Source organism: Cetorhinus maximus, chromosome 10, assembly GCF_964194155.1.
Source record: "Cetorhinus maximus chromosome 10, sCetMax3.hap1.1, whole genome shotgun sequence".
Taxonomy (NCBI): Eukaryota; Metazoa; Chordata; class Chondrichthyes; order Lamniformes; family Cetorhinidae; genus Cetorhinus; species Cetorhinus maximus.
The window spans coordinates 99,673,987-99,694,998 of record NC_135888.1 but is presented as its reverse complement, the minus strand read 5'-3'; the positions used below and the strand labels follow the sequence as shown (position 1 = coordinate 99,694,998).

Sequence of the window (21,012 nt, the reverse complement as noted above, 5' to 3'; positions counted from 1 at the left end):
GATCTTTTACATCCACCTGAGATGAGGGCCTTGTTTTAACATCTCGTCTAAAAACTAGCACATCCTTTAGTGCTGCACTTGAGCACCAACCTAAATTTTGTGCTGAAGTCTCTGAAGGGGAGTTTGAACCCCCAACCTTCTGAATAAGGGGCCGCACCTGGGCTGCAACTGACTACATAGTAAAGGCTGACATTTCTACAAAAGATCTCCATTAATTTCCATTTTTGTAACATGATTCTTCTTATCAGGGTACAGAGGAAATCGGCAACTGTGTCGCTAACATTAGCCTCTTCTTCGGGAAGTGAAGATTCGGCAAGCCCTAAGAATCCCCAAATGTACTCCAAACCTGTTCAGACTTTACCTGTCAACAGCCAGCAGGTAGTGATTAACAATACATCTCAGTTCATTCAGAAATCTGTTTATAATGCCTCAGTAAGTCTAGAAGTCTGATTATTTTCCAAGATAATGATTTGAATGTGATGGAGTAACTTTTGTTTTATAATAAGTGGAATATTTTAAGACACGAGACATTGCACAGACACCAACAACTGTCCAAAACAGCAAATGCATAACTAGATTATTTACATAGATTCCTTTTTATTGATTAATTAAAAATAAGTCCTCACATCAATTATTCTGGATACAACCACCAAATTTAGTTCAGTAAAAATGCTTTAAAGAGCCAGAATCTTTATGACATATATTTGCCATTTTTCTACATGTCTAGAAACAAACGATGAACTTAAATAATTTTTGCACAAAACATCAAGAGGAAAGATATAATTTATGGCTCTTCTGATGTTGAAAATCTGCTGTCCTACAAGTGACAACAGACCCACAGCAATGTGATTGACTCTTAACTGCCCTCTGAATTGGTCTAGCAAGCCGCTCAGTTCAAGGGCAATTAGGGATGGGCAATAAATGCTGGCCTTGCCAGTGATGCCCACATCCCATGAAAGAATAAAGGGAAAAAAAAATCCTTTCAATGGATAACTCAACACATTGTTGGGAAAATAATCCTCCATTAATGATGAACTATTTAAACTTTGAATTTACTTCATTTTTACAGATTCAAGGGACCCGATTTTCTACTCATTCAGGAGCTTCAACAGAATTCGCTCCAGTGTTTACAAAGGTAAATGAGTAAGGATTCGTTCATCAGGACATTATGCTTTGCCTTTCTCACCACACTTTTTATGTATATCGCATTGCTGGCTCATCTGGTTAACTAATATTGTAACACAATGCTGTACTAATATTTCCAGTCTTCTGAAGTGTCCTTTTGTGTTTTGTTAGTATCTTCATGACTTTTGCTCTGAACTTCCTTGTTAGTTGGGATGAATGGCCAGGCGCCATTATTAGCTTGAATGGAGACTAGTGGGGTCAGAAATTGGGCAGAATCTGGTTATCCAGTGTCACTGCACCATTTGCACAGCAATGGTGCTCTCTGAGGGTGGTGGTGGGGAATGGATATAGATCTTACATGAGGAGGCAGGACTGTTGAGCTAACATCATCTGCTGAGATTGTTAATAGATCCACTCCTGGTATCCCCCGCATACAGTAAAACTGCATGGTGCAGACATATGTCTGAATTTTGCACTCATCGGGTGTGTGCAATCAGCGGGCTCAGGAGTGGATGGGAAACTGTCCCCCGACCACGATAGGCCCCCGGCCGCGATTTCATACTATTTGGCTAATTAACGGCCAGCCAGCATGAAACAGGCCCAGAGAACGGCTCAGCACTGCCGGTGGGGGTGGGAACTGATGTCACTGCGGCTGCTGGTGATCGCTTCCACTGAGCTCCCTGAAGGCAGACAGATGCCCCAGATGCAGACTGCCAAATAATAAAAGAAAGCACAAAAATGCTGCCAAAAAAAATGTCCATGCAGCACAATCAAGCACCCGAAAGCATACCACATTAAAAAAAAAGTCCCCAGATATTTCTTTTTATTTTAAATCCTAACGGAGATTTCACCCCACCCTTCACCCCACCCTTCGATGAGGTTTCGTCAAAATTATAAACCAACCATAAGGTTAGACGGGCCACAAAAAATCGCTTACAATTGGGGCCGTTAATTGCCTGCTTAATTGCCTGCTTAATTGTCGGCGGGCGCTCTTCCGACTTTCACGCGCGCCCCTCAAGCAAAATATCATGCAAGTGTGCGGTGGCATCAGGACGCTTGCCCAGTGTCATCACGAATGAATTTACGCCCGTTCGGGTCAGGCGCTCGTCCGCCTGCTGGAGGTAAAATTCTGGCCATAAAGTATTTTCAAGGAGCCAAAAGTGGAGCCCGTCAGATTCTAAAAGGCGGCTTATCAAAGTGATCAGCTTCTGCAGGAGAAGTGCACTTTCATCCATCTTCAGACATACCCAGAGCCAACACTTCTCCATGGCCAACACTACTACTTTTGCTGCCTCATGAATACCCCAGATGTATACCACTGGCCCAGGTTTAATCCTACAAGTTCCAAAAAGGGTATGAACATTTTTAAATGTTTAGCACAGAATAATGTTCTATTCTGCCATTGTGTTGAGATTGAACATGATGATGGTTTTTTGACTCCTTTGTCTTCATCTCTTTGGGGAGAAATGAATCTGGGTGCTACGTGAGGCAAAATCACAAACTCTTTGGTTTTGAATTAATTTAGAATGTCATTGTACACGACAACCAAAATTATTCACCAAAATGAGTATTGCTGAATTCACGCATTGCACATTTAACTTAAAGGGTAATTAACCACAATGATAAGGGCAAGGATCAATTTTGCAGAATTCTATTAGTCCTAGGTTACCAAAATATACATATGCTACAATTTTTCTGGGATTCTAGTATTTTAATGACTAGAGAATGTTACTGTTTACAACTGTTCGCATCAATGTCTACCTGACCAAAAAGCAGAGGAAAGGTTAAGTTTTACCATTCGATTCAATATGTGAAGCAAGAGGAATAGTGGGTCTTGTAATCTTTTGTCAAGCTAAAAAAGAGTTCCAATGGCCACCATCTAACACAAAGCAAAAGATCTTCTTTGTTAATATGATTCATTATCCCCTTAAAATAATACTTATTAATGAAAACAGAATAAATGCTGTGAAGTTTACTGTTTATAAAGGCTCCCCTGTGTGAAGGTATTTCAGAAGCGGTTGGAAAATGATACGTGCAGCTCAAGAGAGACCTTTAGTGGTTGAGGGCAATCCTTGGTAAGCAGCCATAACTCCAAAGTTATTTTGTTACTTATGTTGGTATCTATTGCCACATTATATCATATATCACACTGTTTGCAAAACAACTAATATCTCAAACTGCAAATGGGGTTGTAAAATTCTAGATACCTTGGGCTTTGGTAGCATGTCTGAAGAAGATGTCAACAAATTAGCTTTTTATATTTAGAAAAGTCCTGAGGGCCCTCATAAATATTAGGAAAGAGGCCAATTTATCTGAAAGTTTTTGTTAGAGTGCCACCGTAAGGAACTCAAATAGCATTCCAGAACTATAAGCATGTTAAATGGTGAGCTTTGTAAGCAACATTGTCATTTACAAAAATGGTGCATGGCTCCTCCAACTCTTTTGCTTTCCCTAACAAAAAGATTTTCATGAAACATTCCCTTAAGGAACTATTCTCTACATTTCATAGTTAAGTTTATAATGTCACTAAATAAAATTAAATGTGCTTTTTTTCTTGTAGTATTTGCAGGATGTTACATCACCAAACAGTCAGTTAGTTGTAATGGAGTGTAGAGTCCAGGGTTCCTCCCCTTTAAACATCCAGTGGTATAAGGAGGAAAAGTTAATCAAGGACTCTGCAGACTTTCGAATTTTAAGAAAGAGTAAGTGATATAATGTTGTACTTTCTAAATAATCTTATGTTAAACCATTATAAAGTGATTACTGATTCTTTTTGAGGGTGTGAATGTGTCTCATATACCTTCATTTCCTCATGGTAGACCCATGTGACTTGGACCAGATTCTGACTTTGCCCCAAAGGATCAGCAGCTTTTTCCCTCCACTAACCACTGTGACCAGTTAATCCCCTACTTTACGGGAAAACTAAACTATTTCCCCACCTTCTCTGAAATAAACCTCAAATTTTACCTTGAGAACCATCAATGCCACTTCTCAAAAGATTTCATTCCAGTTCTATTTTAAAGATCATGATTGGCCTGAATTCAAAAGGGCAAGTTTTACCATCCAATTAAATATAGAAAGCACAAAGAATGATGGCTCTTGTGATCGTTTGTCATGCAAAAAAACAGTTTAAATGATCACAGTCTAACAATAGACAGTCTAAAAGTCTATTCAGCATGTCCATTATGCTACTTTGAAAATGTATTTAAAGAAACTCCTTAAAAAGGAAAATCTACTTTAAACTTCTTGTGCAGTTCTTTCCCAGCACAGAAATGTAATTCTGGTTTGCTGGTTCAACAACTTGGCTCAAGAACATTTAAATTAAAGCATGAGTAATGTAAACTGTGCATCATGTTAACAAACTGAATCACGGGTTAAAGGCCAATTTACTCACTCCACTGAGTTCCTAATTTCATCCCTATTCATGATGATGCCTTCTGGGAACTGTGTCAACAGAGACAGATGACCAGACATCAGCTCCTCCAAATGGCCTTATGATGAATGTTTGGCCAAGCTCCACAAATCACTAATGGATTAGCTCAGCAGAGGTCTGTTTTCACAGGTGGAAGCAGAGTGTTAACTTTATTGATTTACATTTTGATGAGGTTACAATAAGTTATTATTCCTTTAAACTGTTTCTTTCAACGTCTGTATGTTTATTTAGACAAGATTAAGAGGTGTGATATAAAGTAAAGCTGCTGTTCTTGATACTATAGTGGCGCTGTCTGACTGATGCTTTTATAATGTTGAAAAAGCAGTAAGTTTTTTTTCAAAGCAGATTTTTGAATGGTTGTTTATTTTATGTGCATTTCAAGACTTCCCATTGTTATGATATGTCTGATTGGTTCTATGGCGCATAACAGGTGAGTGGGCACAGAGGATTGGTGGTCATGGAGGGGGCATGGAGAGGGCATGGGTAAGATCTTTTAAACTCCTCCAAGGGGTCGTGAACCACGTGTCCTCAAAAAGCTGGCTTGACTGCATAAAAATTGCAGTAGGGTTTGAGATGCCTGCTCCCCCACATTGGAGCCAGTCAGGTCGGTAAAGCAGGGTGAGGGCTTACTATCCACACCCTTATCCTACACCAGCAAAAATTGCCGCTGCCGAGAATGAGGTGGGAATTCCAGAATTGGGTCTCCCCGCCGTTTTTAAAGGCCTTACTCCACGAAAATCCAGCCCTCTGAATTGATAAGCATTGAAGCATTCTCACAGACAGCAAATTAGGAAGTTAAAAACACTGCACCATTTCGCTCTTAATTTCAATTCCAAATAATGAAATAAATGGTTATAATTGGATTAAGATAGAGCTAAAATAAAGACAAACTTCAAACAATTTTTATTTTAAAAATATGTAATTTTTTATCATAATGGAGAAATTTGATATTCCACAAATATAAAATGAGCTTCTCAGGGCAGTGAGGGTATTTAGCAGCAATTGTGAAGTTAATATGCTGTTAAAAACCCAATTACACCGCATTCAATGTGTAACTTTTTCAAGAGCCGGACTAACAGCCTAAAAGTGGAAGTTTCCATCAATTCACTAATTAATTAGGGATTGCAGTCTTTGGGGACTGGGTGTTCCTCAATAGCTCATCCATTGCAGGAGGGTAGAATCATTGACAGCAAATTCTGCATTTCCCCATTATTCTGCGCCTGTGTGGGAGCCCGAAGTTGCTGTCAGTTTCAATGGAGTAATAACAATGAACAGTGACAGTCTCACCATTATTACTACCGCAAAATCCAGGCCAATGAAAATCACTAACACTACCCCAAACATGCTGTAAGTTTTTAGGTTGTCAAGATCACACATTTGGAAACCATAAAAACAAATGCCAAGATCGAAAGGTTCATGTCAGTTCCTAAGTAGAACAGTTACACAGTGCCACTAATTAAAAATTAACACAAAAAAACTATGTGCCAGCAGTAATGGGAGGAGATAAATACAATGTCAGTTTTCCATAATATGATACTTCATTAGTATGTAAATTGTTATAGTACTGCTGTTTGGAAGCAGAATATTATTAACAGATTTTACTGACACAAGTACAAATACAATGTATAAATATTTTGTCACTTTTTAGTAGTTTCTAGATCCTTATTTCCCAAAAATAACACTTCTTTTTCTCTTGTTTTACTTTCGTGTCCAACCTGCAGAGGCATGTTTAACAGCAGTACCCGGTAAGCAGTTTTATTTTTGTACCTAGCATTATTCATTGAAAACAAATAGATTGTACCTACTTGGGATATGTTTGGCAATTTTTATTTCTCTTACTAAATTGAATTATTAGCTAGTAATCTACAGTCAACGGTACAATAATCACCTGGCTGGACATGGAATAAAAATGCTTTATTGAGAGTGCAGAGGAGTGCACGTAACCAATTATTATTACACACTGCTAAATTACGATTGGAATGCAGTGAATCATGGAGTTATCACATTGAAGCTATGTGTTTATGTTATTGAGCTTATTAATAAAGGCATAATTAGTGTTGTAATAGAACTCCATCAGTAGTGTTTAAAATGGCAATCAGGGTCCCTGGTACATTATTGGACATCAATTTGCTTATCGAAAGGGTTTAGCTGCTGACTCTGGCAGGTGCTCAGTGGTTAGCCCTTTCATTACACATGTTGGATGAATTTGGAGCAGGGTGGTAAGCTTTTTCCCACTGCCCTCTTTCTACCCATTAGTGCCAGTAAAAATCTCCCCCTCTAATTTGTTTGTTGCCTACACAGACACTGATTAGGTGTTTCTGCTTTTACTGCTTATGTTTCAGATTTACAACCCTTTTAGTAATAGGAACATAGGACTTAGAAGCAGGAGTTGGCCATTTAATTTAGTTTAGCTATTTATGGGCAACACCCTGCTGGTTGACTTGTATTCATTGTGTAAATACTTTATTGGAGAGGTTGCTGGGAGCAGCTAGGCGTAAGCACTTTGTAATTGTATCTTTCAAGTTTCTAAATAATCCATTCATGAATTTACATTGATGTTTCACCAGTTAACATCTCTTCTGGTTTGCATGGGAAAGCAGGAAATGTTGCAAAGTTTAGCAGAGTTACCTTTCTTGTATGTCCACTTACAGCAGATGTCTGCTATGCTTATTAATAGCGTGCCTTAACTAGGTTTCTTGAGATGTGTTATCCATCAGACATCCTGCCATGTTCGACAAGTTCAAGAGATGCTATTGATCCAACTCTGTGACTTTCTCCCAAGCTTCTAAAGGAGTGACCATTTATTTCATTTGCTTCTTTCTTCCTCAGATCCTTGCATCCGTAATGTGTTTCCTATTCTTTCATGAGATGTGGGTGCCACTGGCAGGGCCCGCATTTGTTGCTCATCCCTAATTGCCCTTATACTGAGTGGCTTGCTAGGTCATTTCTGAGGGCAATTAAGAGTCAACCACATTGCTCAGGGTCTGGAATCACATGGAGGCCAGACTGTATAAGAATGGCAGATTTCCTTCCCTACAGGATATTAGTGAACCAGATGGGTTTTTAACAAAATCAATGACAGTTTCACCATCACTGATGGCTAGTTTTATATTCCAGATTTGTTAATTAAATTGAAATTCCACCAGTTAACCTAATGGAATTTGAATCAGTGTCTCCAGATCATTAGCCTGGGCCTCTGAGATGACTAGTCCAGTGACATTACCACTATACCACCATCTCCCTGTTCTAGCATTTGGTCATTGAAACAACATTTTCCTTGTTTTCTGTAGTCTATTAGTTTGAGAAATCAAGAATAAAATGTGGAAATGGTACCCATGTGCTACCTTAAGGATATAAAGGCTATTTAGAGTAGTTCAAAAGGCACTGGTGATAATGAGTGATTTTCATTCTCCATCTAACAATCTGGTATCAGTCATTATAATAAAAACTTCATTGCAAGCAAATGGTAAAGTTATGGCTCATGAGCATGCTTAATTTCACTGGAATACCCTGGACAATTCTTAATTAATGGTTTAATACTGTAATTTCTAACCCAGTAGGTTACTCAACTGCATAGTACATCAAATAATGAAAAGCCATTAGCAAAGACAAATGCAGACCAACCATGGGGGGAGTTTTACACTGCCTTGGAAGCAGGCTGGCAAGCAGGGGGGGCGTAAAATTAGGTGCCATAACATAGTGAGTGCCAGTTGCCTACCTGCCTCCACTGGTATTTTACCAGTGGCAGGGAGGCATCTGGCAGCCTGCTCACCTGTGGGCTAATTGAGGCCCTTAACTGACCGATTAACGGCCACTTAAGGACATCCTCCAATTGGCACTGGCATCATACCAGTGGCAGCGGTTGCCCGGCCAAGTGGCCTTGTTGGCAGCTGGCATGCTACCTCCTGTTCGGGCACCCTATACCCAACAGAGAGCCTCACTGCACCTGCCTATGTGGTGCTTGCCAGACCTTGCAGAATCCAGCACCCCACACCATCCTCCCCCTGCCACCCCCCCCCCCCCCCCCCCCCCCACCCCAACCCTCGCCAGGGCCTGCCTGGCCCCAATGAAACACCAGAGTCACCTTGGTATCTGGCTCCATGATTCCTCGGCATTAGGGGCTGCCTGCAGTCCCAGCAGTGGCCACTGCTCCTGGTGCTGCTGCTGGGACTAGAGAGCTGTCAGCTATGAGCTCTTGGAGGCAGGACTTCTTGCCATATTAAAGCTAATTAACTGTCCAAAGGCCCATAAAATCAACTTGGCCACGTGGAGGTGGACTTGCTGCCAATTTTTAAACCAGGATCAGGGCCACTGCCTTCACGCAAAATACATGGAATCCAGTGAAAAAATTGTAAATTGAATTGTTCTAGGTGAATCCTCATCAGAGGTCCTCTCAACTATTATTGATGAAAAACCAAGAGATAACAAATAATTTATAATATTCATTCTAGAAACTTGTTCTTGAAAATGTCAGCAGATTGTGAACATGGAAATTATGGGAAAGCTGTAAGGAAGATTCTATACTCAACTAGTTAATGACAGAAGTACTCAATTACATTAAAATGACTCTAATTGGGACAGTTGTGCAATAATGTATTAAGTGGCTGACAGCAATTTTATTGTTCCTTTTTCCATTTTATAACTGTAATTATGTCCATTTAGATTCAGGCATGAAATATTCAGCAGAATCACTTTTTCAAAATTTCTATTTATTATAGAAGAGGTTTGCACACTGGTAATTACAGAAGCTTTTCCAGAAGATTCGGGGTTGTATAATTGTGTTGCTACCAACCGGAATGGTGCAACTTCCTGCTGTGCTCAGCTCACTGTCTATTCAGGTACAGTATGTATGCTGCATTAAATGACCTGAACTCAAAAAACATTAAACAAAAGTGTATGCCAGCCACACTACAATAGCTTGCACATGTCGTGCCATTATGATCAAACCGTTTTCTATAAAATGGTTCACTTAAAGAGACTTAAAAAATATAATCTGCAATAAGAATATGAAAATTTATAAGAAATTTTACTTTTTGATCAAGTACAAAATTTCCAATGAAATAATAACATATTAAGTAGATAGACTGTCTAGAATTCAAACAGTCTCTGAAACCATATAAAACTGTTAATCCTAGAGAAAAATTGCTGTAGTTGCTATGTTGTAAATGCATTCAAAAGGCTGTTTACGATTCTCAGCATAAGACGACCAGAGCAATTTCCCCTGCACCATTGTGTTGTGTAGCTGTACTCAGTGAGCCCAAGGTAACAATTTGACTGCATTAAAGCATAGATATTATTATTCAAAAAAGGTGAGTAGCATAATATTTTGAAACATTTAATGTAGAACAGTTGAAACATAAACAAAGGTTTTATATTAATTACAAAGGTAACATTTTCCATCAAGATTTCTTCACTGTGTTATCATTAATATTGCCCAGGATCTTTACTTCCATGTTTTTATTTTCTTTTTTCTCAGACAGAACAAAATATTTAACAAGCTACAGTGAACATGTATCCTAAATTTCTAAACCTCTTTGAGGACAATGATGAGTAAATATGGCATTTTTAAAATCTTCAGTTGGAAGTTGGAAAATGGAACATTTCTCCCAATCTTTCATATCCACAAAATGCTGGAAACAACTCAGTGTAACTCTTCTTCAGATGCTTCTTCAGTCATACGGACTCGATGCTTTGTCCGCCTTCAGCACCTGACCCCTTCAGGACCACACCATCACTGGACACAGATGCTGAAGAGATGGGGACCAGCCCCACCTCAAAGGTGCTGAGAGCACACAGAGAGTATGACGGAAATCTGTGATGTCTGTCTATGACATTCTGGCAGCAATGACAAACACCATCGAGGTGCAGGCATCACTGATATATCCAGTGAGTGTGAAGCCGGACCATCACTTTTGTCTGAAGGTTACACACTGCACAGGGAAGAGGCCCTGGACTGAGACACTTGCCTCAGATGCTGGAAACCTGAAATAAAAACAGAAAATGCTGGAAAAACTCAGCAGGTCTGACAGCATCTGTGGAGAGAGAAACAGAGTTAATGTTCTCCTCCTGCAGGATCAAAGAATGAGACGCGAGTTAGCACATGTGTCCTAAGGACCTCTCTTGATTAAGCTCCAGCTGCATCTCATGGCCCTTTCACGTATGCCAGACAGTGCTGGCCACCACTTGGATGGCCAGTGTGTAGTGCACTTCATGGCTGTCCAAAACCCACCCACTTCCGCCCCACTCCACTTGACCAATTGGCGGCAGCTTCGCCCATTGGACTGCATGCTGTGCTCTCAGCTCAGGCACAGGCATTCTCCTAACCCGCACTGCAAGGCTGCACTGTTAACTTCAACCATGGGGGAGACTGATTCAAACCTGAATAAAGATATTGTAAGTGGCTCTGGGAACCTCCGCCAGTGACTGCACCATGGCCACCTTTCGTGGCCAGTTATCCAATTGTTCTGCAGCCCTCTAAAACACACATTAATTTGCAGTCTGCGCCCGAGGGGTGAAAAGTTCTGGAGCATTTGGTGGCATATACATGCTTTTGCATTGCTTGAGTGGGCAGAAAAGCTTCAGAGGCCCCACTCCAAGCATGTCAATGGAGCTGCTGCTGAACAGTCTCAGCTGCAGAAGAATGCTCACTTTTGACAAGCTTTTCCAAGTGCGTGGCCGCTTCCCTCAACCCTCCCACCACCACCCCACCCCCCGGTCATCTGGCATGTGCTTTTGTACTTCCTTCAGTCTGTGCTGCACTAGTCCCCCCCACCGGCCCCACCCACACTGGAGCCCTTGCCCTGGAACCACACTGAAAGCCAGCTGGGAAACCGTGACTTGTCTGTGGCCCCACCGAATGCGCGGCGCCTCTTCCTTAATATCCCACGTGCAATCCTCACGAGCGCTGCACAAGTGTATGTGCACTCACCTCTGAGTTCCCCTTGAAGTTCAGCTCACCAGGTGCACGCCTTTTAAAGGCAGTCATGAATCACGCCATTCTGAAGTCACTCCGATGTGAGAAGTAAATTTGACGTGGGGGGGAGGGTGATTACTGCGTGCGGGCACAATGATGAGTTGCAAATTCATTAAAATTAAATTCCCAACGTTGGATAGTGGAAAACACGGCCCACCATTGACAGGCAGAGCGGACGATCGCAAACTGGTTTCATGACGTCGTAAAACAAATTTTTGGCTTTCTTGCCATATTGTCCACTCACGTTGCCAAACGTGCCAACCGCCAAGGGGAGTGGAAAATTCCAGCCATGTAATGTATTGTATTTAAGTTTGCTCATGATACAAAGCTGTGAGGAGGACACAGAGAGGCTGAAAAGTGATATAGGCAGGTTAAGTGAGTGGGCAACAAGGTGGCAGGTAGAGAATAATGTGGGGAAGTTTGAGGTTATTCACTTCAGTTGTAAGAACAGAAAAGCAGAATATTTTTTAAAAGGCATGGAATGTCTCAGAGAGACTTGAGTGTACTCATACAAGGAACACAGAAAGTTAGCATGCAGTTACGGCAAGCAATTAGGAAAGCTCATGGCATGGTTGGGCTTTATTGCAAGGGGGTTGGAGTACAAGAAGTCTTGCTACAAATGTTCAGGTCTTTGTGAGACTGCACCTAGAATACTGTGTGCAATTTTGGTCTTCATATTTAAAGAAGTATATACTTGCGTTGGAGCCAGTACAGTGAATGTTCGCTAGAATGGTCACAGGGATGAGAGGATTGCTGAGTGAATTGGATCTATATTCTCTGGAGTTTAGATTAATGAGAGATGATCTCATTGAAACATTCAAGATTATGAAGCGGCTTGACAGGGTAGATACTGAAAAAGTTGTTTCCCCTGGCTGGGGAATCTAGGGGAAGGGGGCACAGTTTCAGGATAAGGAGCCGATCATTTAGGATTGAGATGAACAGAATTTTTTTTCACTCAAAATGTTGTAAACCTTTGGAATTCTCTACTGCAATGGGTTATGGATGCTCCATCGCTGAAAATATTTAAGGCTGAGATAGGCAGATTTTTGGACTCTCAGGAAATCAAGGAATATAGGGAGCGGGTGGAAAAGTAGAGTTGAAGCCAAAGATCAGCCATGCATATATCGAATGAAGGACCAGGCCCAATGGGATGTATGGTCTTCTCCTGTTCCTATTTCTTATGTTGTTGTGTTCTTAAGTTCTTGTATTGGAGTAAGATTGTCTAAGCAGTGTCAATTTATGGGAAGAGCTGAGATGCGGGCTCACACTCAATGGAGCTAGATTAAGACTTTCTAAACTTACGATCTTAAAAACAATCAAAGGAGACAATAATGCATCAGTTTGCAGGGGACTTGAACACAGGTCCCAGATGTGAAAGAGGGAGTAATGTAATGCCCCAGCTAATCTGTTGAACATATTATCTGTTTAGCAGCATTTGATACTGATACAAACCCAGGTATGATGGGCTGAATGGCCTCCTTCTGTGCTGATTCTATGGGCAATATTCTCCCACTGGCAGGGGATACCCTCCAACTCCACGTGGCATCTGGTCTTCCCAAGGAATGTGGCATACGTGATGTACCAGAGCTTGGGACAAGTGCAGACTTACACGGCATTGCCTCTCACTCATTTGTAAATAGGAGACTCTTCTACAATAAACCCTAGGTCTGGCAAGTTACCCCAATTATCTGGGTCTCTCCTCCTGACCTTCCTGTTCGTGCTCTGGCTCAGCTTGACCATGTCCCTCCTGCTGGAGCTGCGTGCAGAGTCGCCTCTCCCTCTTTCGCATCCTCCGTTGCATTAGGACCCTGACAAAGGCAACATTGAGCCCTGGATCCATGCCAGCTTTTGCCCTCTCTCTGAGAGGATACGTTGAAGACATTAATGATTCAAGGGGCAAGAAAGTGAAGCTCAGAGGATGACACATTTGGAGACTGTTAGGGTCCATAGTTTTTCCTGACCTACTTGCATGGTGGCTGATGTCTTGTCCCTGAGACACTAGCACACACATCGAGGTGACCAAGATGGCATTGCAGATATGTAACATCTTGAACTCTGCATGGGATGCTAAAGTTTAATTGAGATGATTGACCCAACCTAGCTCTGTGCTCCAATCGCTGATGTGGCATATTAATGGACAATCAGTTGCTCATAGTCAATGAGTGGATGCCCATTGGCCCATTAGGAATGTCAAATGTGGTAAACACATAACAGGCCTTCATTGATGGAATGTCATATGTGATACAGTTGTATCTCCCTCACTATTGCCTGCATTCCCAAATTCTACATTCCCTATGTGTTGCTCTTGAGATGCAGTGACTGTGGTGAGAAGCCACTGAGTTCTGAGTAGCCCTTTATCAGTGCTAATGAAGCCTTTGGCTTTAAGTGGCTTTCATCTCAAGGAAGTCTTCCTCCTTTCTTTCTAAGCAGGCTCCTGCTTACTCCAGCAGCAACAAGAGGTTAGAGGGCGACCCCAGAAAGGCCTCCCTCATGTTCACCCTTCCCCCTGACTGCTATTCCACAGCCTTCCCTCCCCATTGCCCCCCTTGTGCTTGTCAGCCCTACCCCTCGGTTGAAGTGCTAGTCTCTGAAAGTGGAGGCCTGCATGAGTACCACAGCACAGTGGTGTTTCTTGGCACCATGAAAGCAAAGAGAAGGAACAGTCCAACCCTATAGCCCCAGCAGAGTGGCGTTCATTGCAACAAGACCGGAGCAGCGCTACGGCAAGTACGTTCCACTCACCTCGAAGCTAGCAGCGAACTGAGGTCCGACTTGTGCACGCTATCCCTTTTCAAACGGGTTTGACACTGAGGTAATTTCCTGCTGGCGTGTCGCAAGATTGGAAAGCTTGGCAAGATTCCAGCGAGCAGCTGTTTTAATGAGCATTCATGACAGGCTAGTGAATGCAAATTGCGTTCGCACCACTCGTCGGCGGGATAACCGACCAGCCATGAAAACACCGTCGGGGGAATTGCAACCTGGTTTTACAAGTTTTTGCCTCCCACTGGATTCTCCGCTCCCACCCTCCACGAAACCTGCCGTGGGCAGGATGGGAGAATTTCACCCTATGATTCTAGAAGAATACAGTTAATAGTTTTCAAAATGAATACTTACAATGTTGGTACTCTGCAAAGCAAGCACAGATGCTTTGATCTGTTCTCAGTTAGATGAGCACATATTTCCACCCCAGTAAGAACTGGTTGGTGGAGGAGGTTTGTAAAATATCATATTGGTGGAGCAAATGGTGCTTCTTTGAAGTTGGGCTAAGGTAAACTGTTGTGGCAGAGGAGAGGGATTTACTGAATAGAGGCAGTGAATGTCTGATAGTGTTCTATTCACCAGCATTAACATCCCTCACCTCAATTAAATTAAATTTTCAAAAGTTACTTGTTATTAAAGTTTTAGAATTCTTAGTTCTGAGTCCTTCCTGCTGTTCAGCACACTCATGCGAAGAAACACATATGCTAGAAGGAATGCAAGCAGTTTCAACATAAATTTCTTTGGGATGTGAAATTAAATATAATTCAATATTTACAAATTTGGATAAGAATAATACATTCTGTAAATTTTTTTTTTGTGGAAAATGTTTTAACGTAACCTCCTTTTAATGGTATGTGACTCCTGTGAGCAAAGCCAAACAGCAACATTACATTCAGACATAGGTTTTAAAAAAAGCATGCTAATTCAAGTATTTCCCCGATATAGTTATTAATGGATCACAATGTAATTGCTAATCCACTCCAGCAATTTCCTTGCTGCTGGACACTCTCTCATCTTGTTCAATAATGTATGGAAGCAGAACTCTGGGCCACAATGAAAAAAAACAGAGCCCAGAAGGAAGTTTCAGCTCCTATCTGAAATTATATTAATCAAAAAAATGTTCTTCAATGAATAAAGCAGTTTTAGTAAATCATGTGGGAGATGATAAGCTTCCATTCTGGTGGCCTGGGACAAATTTACCGGAGGTGATTAGTATGATTGTAAGAGTTGTGTTCAGGTCACTGGCTGAGGGACACTATTATATTTTCCTTTTTTTAAACTTTGCCAGTCTTTCCCTCCTTTGCAATAATAACCCTAAGTTATGTACAGTCTTTGGCTGATAAAGATGTGCTCCAAAGCCTTTTTCTGGACTTTTAACAATATAACTATATGGCTAATCATCAAAAATTGTGCAAAAGCCATTTAGGATGCTGACTCTTCCTGTGAGAGGATTCTGGCTTTTGCTTGATGTTTGGCTCCCCATGATGGCACACCTCAGAACTGAGCCCTGCAGCCTGTTGAATTGTGGAAGTGAACCTTTGTCTTCCTATCACAGCATTTAGCAAAATTCCACTCCATCAACGCAATTTTGGGGTCATTTTCTGAGTTCACTCAAATTTGCTGTCAGCTATAGCAGTAATGCCAATGCTACCATCTCTTAAATCAGGGGAAAAAAACTCTTAAAACTCAAGAGATTTTGTATAATAATTATGAATTGCTTTTTTTTTCAAACAAACCAATGTAGATTCGCATTTGGTTTATAAAGCTTATTAATGGCTTGTTTAATCTCTTACAGGTCATTTTTTAATTCATTCATGGGATATGGGCATTACTCGCTAGGCCAGCATTTCTTGCCCATCCCATTGCCCTTGGGAAGGTGGTGGTAAGCTGCCTTCTTAAACCGCTGCAGTCTATGTAATGTAGGTACACCCACAGTGCTTTTAAGAAGGGAGTTCCAGGATTTTGACCCAGTGAAGGATTGGCAATATAGTTCCAAGTCAGGGTGGTGTGTGACTTGGGGGGGAACTTGCATGTGGTGATGTTCCCATGTATCTGCTGCCCTTGTCCTTCTAGGTGGTAGAGGTCGTGGGGTTGAAAGGTGCTGTCTAAGGGGCCTTGGTGAGTTACTGCAGTGCATCTTGTAGATGCTACACACTGCTGCCACTGTACGTTAATGGCGAAATGAGTGAATGTTTAAGATGGTTGATGGGATGCCAATCAAGTGGGCTGCTTTGTCCTGGATGGTGTTGAACTTCTTGAGTATTGTTGGAGCTGCACTCATCCAAGCAAGTGGAGAGTATTCAATCACACTCCTGACTTGTGCTTTGAATATGGTGGACAGGCTTTGGGGAGTCAGGAGTTGAGTTACTCTTTGCAGAATTCCCAGCCTCTGACCTGCACTTGTAACCACAGTATTTATATATTTTTTTATTCATTCATGGGATATGGATGTCGCTGGCTAGGCCAACATTTATTGCCCATCCTTAATTGCCCTTGAGAAGGTGGTGGTGAGCTGTCTTCTTGAACCGCTGCAGTCCATGTGGTGTAAGTAGACCCACAGTGCTGTTAGGGAGGGAGTTCCAGGATTTTGACCCAGCGACAATGAAGGAACGGCGATATATTTCCAAGTCAGGATGGTGAGTGGTTTGGAGGGGAACTTCAAGGTGGTGGTGTTCCCATCTATCTGCTGCCCTTGTCCTTCTAGATGGTAGTGGTCGTGGGTTTGAAAGGTGCTGCCTAAGGAGCCTTGGTGAGTTCTTACAATGCATCTTGTAGATGGTACACACTGCTGCCACTGTGCGTTGGTGGCGGAGGGAGGGAATGTTTATAGATAGGGTGCCAGTCAAGTGGGCTGCTTTGACCTGGATGGTGTCAAGCTTCTTGAATGTTGTTGGAGCTGCACTAATCCAGGCAAGTGGAGAATATTCCATCACACTCCTGACTTGTGCCTTATATATGGTGGACAGGCTTTGGGGAGCAAGGAGGTGAGTTACTCGTTGCAGGATTCCTAGCCTTTGATATGCTCTTGTAGCCACAGTATTTACATGCTTGTCCAGTTCTGTTTCTGGTCAATGGTAACCCCCACGATGTTGATAGTGAGGCATTCAGTGATGGTAATGCCATTGAATGTCAAGGGGCAATGGTTGGATTCTCTCTTGTTGGAGATGGTCATTGCCTGGCATTTGTGTGGCACGAATGTTACTTGCCACTTGTCAGCCCAAGCCTGGATATTGCCCAGATCTTGCTGCATTTGGACATGGACTGCTTCAGTAACTGAGAAGTCACGATTGGTGCTGAACATTGTAAAATCATCAGCAAACATCCCCACTTCTAAACTTATGATGGAAAGAAGATCATTGATGAAGCAGCTGAAGATGCTTGGGCCCAGGCCACTACCCTGAGGAACTCCTGCAATGATGTCCTGGAACTGAGATGACTGACCTCCAACAACCACAACCATCTTCCTTTGTGCTCCAACCAGCAGAGAGTTTTCCCCCAAGTCCCATTGACACCAGTTTTGCTAGGGCTCCCTGATGCCACACTCAGTCACATGCTGCTTTGATGTCAAGGGCTGTCACTCTCACCTCACCTCTGGAGTTCAGCTCTTTTGTCCATGTTTGAAACAAGGCTGGAAAGAGGACAGGTGCTAAGTGACCCTGCTGGAACACAAACTGAGTGTCAGTGAGTAGGTTACTGCTAAGCAACTTCTGCTTGATAGCACTGTTAATGACCCCTTACGTTACTTTACTGATGATCAAGAATAGACTGTTGGGCGATAATCAATTGGATTGGTCCTGCTTTTTGTGTACAGTTCATACCTGGGCAATTTTCCACATTGCCGGGTAGATGCCAGTGTTATTTCTGTACTGGAACAGCTTGGCTAGGGGCACAGCTAGTTCTGGGGCACGTCTTCAGTACTACTGTTGGAATGTTGTCAGGGCCCCAAACCTTTGCCGTATCCAGTGCCTTCAGCTGTTTCTCAATTTCACCTGAAGTGAATCAAATTGGCAGAACGCTAGCATCTGTGTTACTGGGACCCCAGGAGGAGGCCAAGATGGATCCTCCACTCGGCACTTCTGGCTGAAGATGGCTACAAATGCTTCAAGCCTTATCTTATGAAGATACACCCAGTCTTGCAGGTTATAAAAGCAGATCTAGATGTGAATTTTCGCCATCGGGGCAATTCTTGGCTCTACAAAGCTAACCCAAAAAAAGTGTCCTGGATGATTGGATTTTCATTCTGGGGGTGGTGTGGGGTGAAATGGGAATCAGGCCTGCCACCCTGGAAACAGTTCAGAGGCGGCACAGGGGCTGCCGGGAGTGGAGTTGAGCTGGGTGTAAAGGCCCACCTCAGTGCTCCAGCACTATGAAAAGAAGAATAAAATCAAAAATAGCCCTCAGCCCCTCAACCCCACACCTTCCTCATGCCCCATCCATGCCAACCCATGCAACCTCATGTGCCTCATCCAGCCCATTGGCCCCTCATACCACCCATGCCAACCTATGCCCCCTACCCACCCTCCATGGCTTCTCACACCCTCCATGCCAACCTATGACCTTCTACCCACCTCATGACCCCTCATATTCTCCATGACAATCTATGCCCCTCTACCCACTCCTTGCCCATTTATAGCTCCCATGCCAACTTAGTGCACCTCATGCCAACCCATGACCCCACCCACCATACTTTTCCCTAACATCCTCCAAGCCAACTCACCCAGTATCCACCCTGGGCAGACCTAAAGAGCTTTACTTAATGGTCCTAAGTATCTATTGGTGAATTCACTATTTTAAAAAACACTCATTGATAAAAACCCATTCACTGCATTTAAATTCCTCTAATCCCTTAGAAGAACCAGCACCTGTAATCAGAGCCCACTTCAAAGGCTTTATAAGCACTTGGAGATGTCAGTCAAGCTGTGAACTGACAGGCATCCCACTGTGATAATGATAGGTTGCAAAATCAGTCATGCAGCACTAATCCTGTAAGGGTAACCCTCAGGTTTATGTCAACTGACAGAATGAAATAGGAAGCACTATTTTTTTCCAACACTGCATTATAGTTTTTTTTTCCAAATATTTAAAGGGCAGGAGATTTAAATGTCTTTACAGCTCCCTTGACAGTTCCCTTTTACAGTTCCAATGAGCTTGACAGTTCCAATGAGTTTACCCACTTTTTATGTCCATTTTTAACAATCCCAAAAGGGTCCTGACCTCTCCCAAAGGGCACCTGACCTCTCTCAAAGGTGTCCCGGGACCATATCCAAAAGGGTACCTTACCTCTCCAAAAGGATACGCTACCTCTCCAAAGAACTCTGTTAAATGTAGACCTTCTCCAACCAGGTCTAATGAGCACACGTCTCCCTCCTTGTGAAAATTTGATAAGACTGAAGGCAACTGCACTTTAACTACCTCCATGAACCACGGATGTGCAAAGCTTGACTTGGCCCGTTGCCATTCCCTGCCGCCCTGTGAAAATTATGGGGGTCGGGTTCGGGGGCAGCATTTCTGGATTCAGGCCTCTGGAAACATTTTTGCAAAGAATGAGAACCTCTCTGTCTGCGCAAAAATGCAGGTCCCAGAGTGCAATGTTCAAAGATCCTTGATCTTCTCATTAGTGAGGAAATCGCGTTCCATCCTTTTAATATTGTTAGTTTTGTCATTTTGATCATCCGAGCTTGAACTCTGCGCATTGGCTCCCTAGATTAACATTTCTAACGCTGTCTCCTTTATCCTGTCAGCTGATTTGTAGTCACAGATTTTTGCGAACTTTTGATTCTATTGCTAGGAACCAGTATTAGATTTTACAATGTAAACACAGGAAGTTAAGGTACAGATGTCACTTTCCTATCACGAGACCTGTAGAAGTATCAAATATAAAATCACGTATAGTTGTAAATGGAGACCTGATTACAACATCAAGACTCAGGACAAGCTAGGTCTCCAGTGCGATTGGGTCTCTGGATCATGAGTCAGTTAACTGAAATGCCATTAGTGGCGTTCCACCCCAGCAACATGAACCATCCTACTAACAGAACCCCATGTAAGCAGATAGAAATATCAATGGCATGACCATGTTTCAGCATTTAATCACCTGAACATGAAAATAATTATTTTTGCATTCAGATGAATATTTTGAAAAGAAAATTACATTTTATATTTTACCATTTTAAATTATATAAGTGGAGTTGTAGCACAGGTTACATTCAGATTAAGTAAAGGCAATAATAATAGAAAATGTTATTATTTGTTTATTTATAACTTCTAAAATGATTTATAAGTGATGAATCAATCTCATAAAATATTCTATCACTTATGATTTACTTAATCTTAATGTAACGTGTGCTTTCATATTATGTATATTTTACGCAAAAGTTGGGTGTAGGAAAATTTATAAACTATTCAGTAATTGTACTGCTGCAATTGTTTACATGATTAGTGTGTGTTGTGCCTTTAACAATAGTGGGATACTTTCCTCTTTAAAAGTGATGAGTGATGTTTTGGAGCTTTGCAGAGTTGCTATCCGTAACCATGTCGCCGATCAGCAGACAGAGTCAGCAACCCAGGTACAACCTGGCTCCCCGAGCAATAATCAAAAGAAAAATGCTAGAAAATGTATTTTGTTCAAGTTAAAGCCTTCAGAAGTTAAATAAATATTTTCTAAGTCTCCTTTCAGAAAGCAATTATTCATAATTGTGTGAGTAGAAAACATGTTCCCCAA

General features: G+C 42.0%; 1 protein-coding gene across 4 annotated transcripts in view; it reads left to right on the top strand.

Moving 5' to 3' along the window:
* LOC144685870 (myotilin-like) overlaps positions 1 to 21,012 on the top strand; it is a 140,923-nt gene that overhangs the window by 15,811 nt on the left and 104,100 nt on the right. Inside the window, exons 2-6 of one of the 4 annotated variants that reach the window (XM_078550855.1) lie at positions 249 to 378; positions 1,070 to 1,135; positions 3,686 to 3,827; positions 6,280 to 6,303; positions 9,277 to 9,396. In XM_078550855.1, coding sequence (XP_078406981.1) covers positions 249 to 378; positions 1,070 to 1,135; positions 3,686 to 3,827; positions 6,280 to 6,303; positions 9,277 to 9,396 — 482 coding nt within the window. Of the gene's footprint in view, positions 1 to 231; positions 379 to 1,069; positions 1,136 to 3,685; positions 3,828 to 6,279; positions 6,304 to 9,276; positions 9,397 to 21,012 lie in introns of those variants that run through there. The other 3 variants (XM_078550854.1, XM_078550856.1, XM_078550857.1) reach the window with 3 other exon arrangements.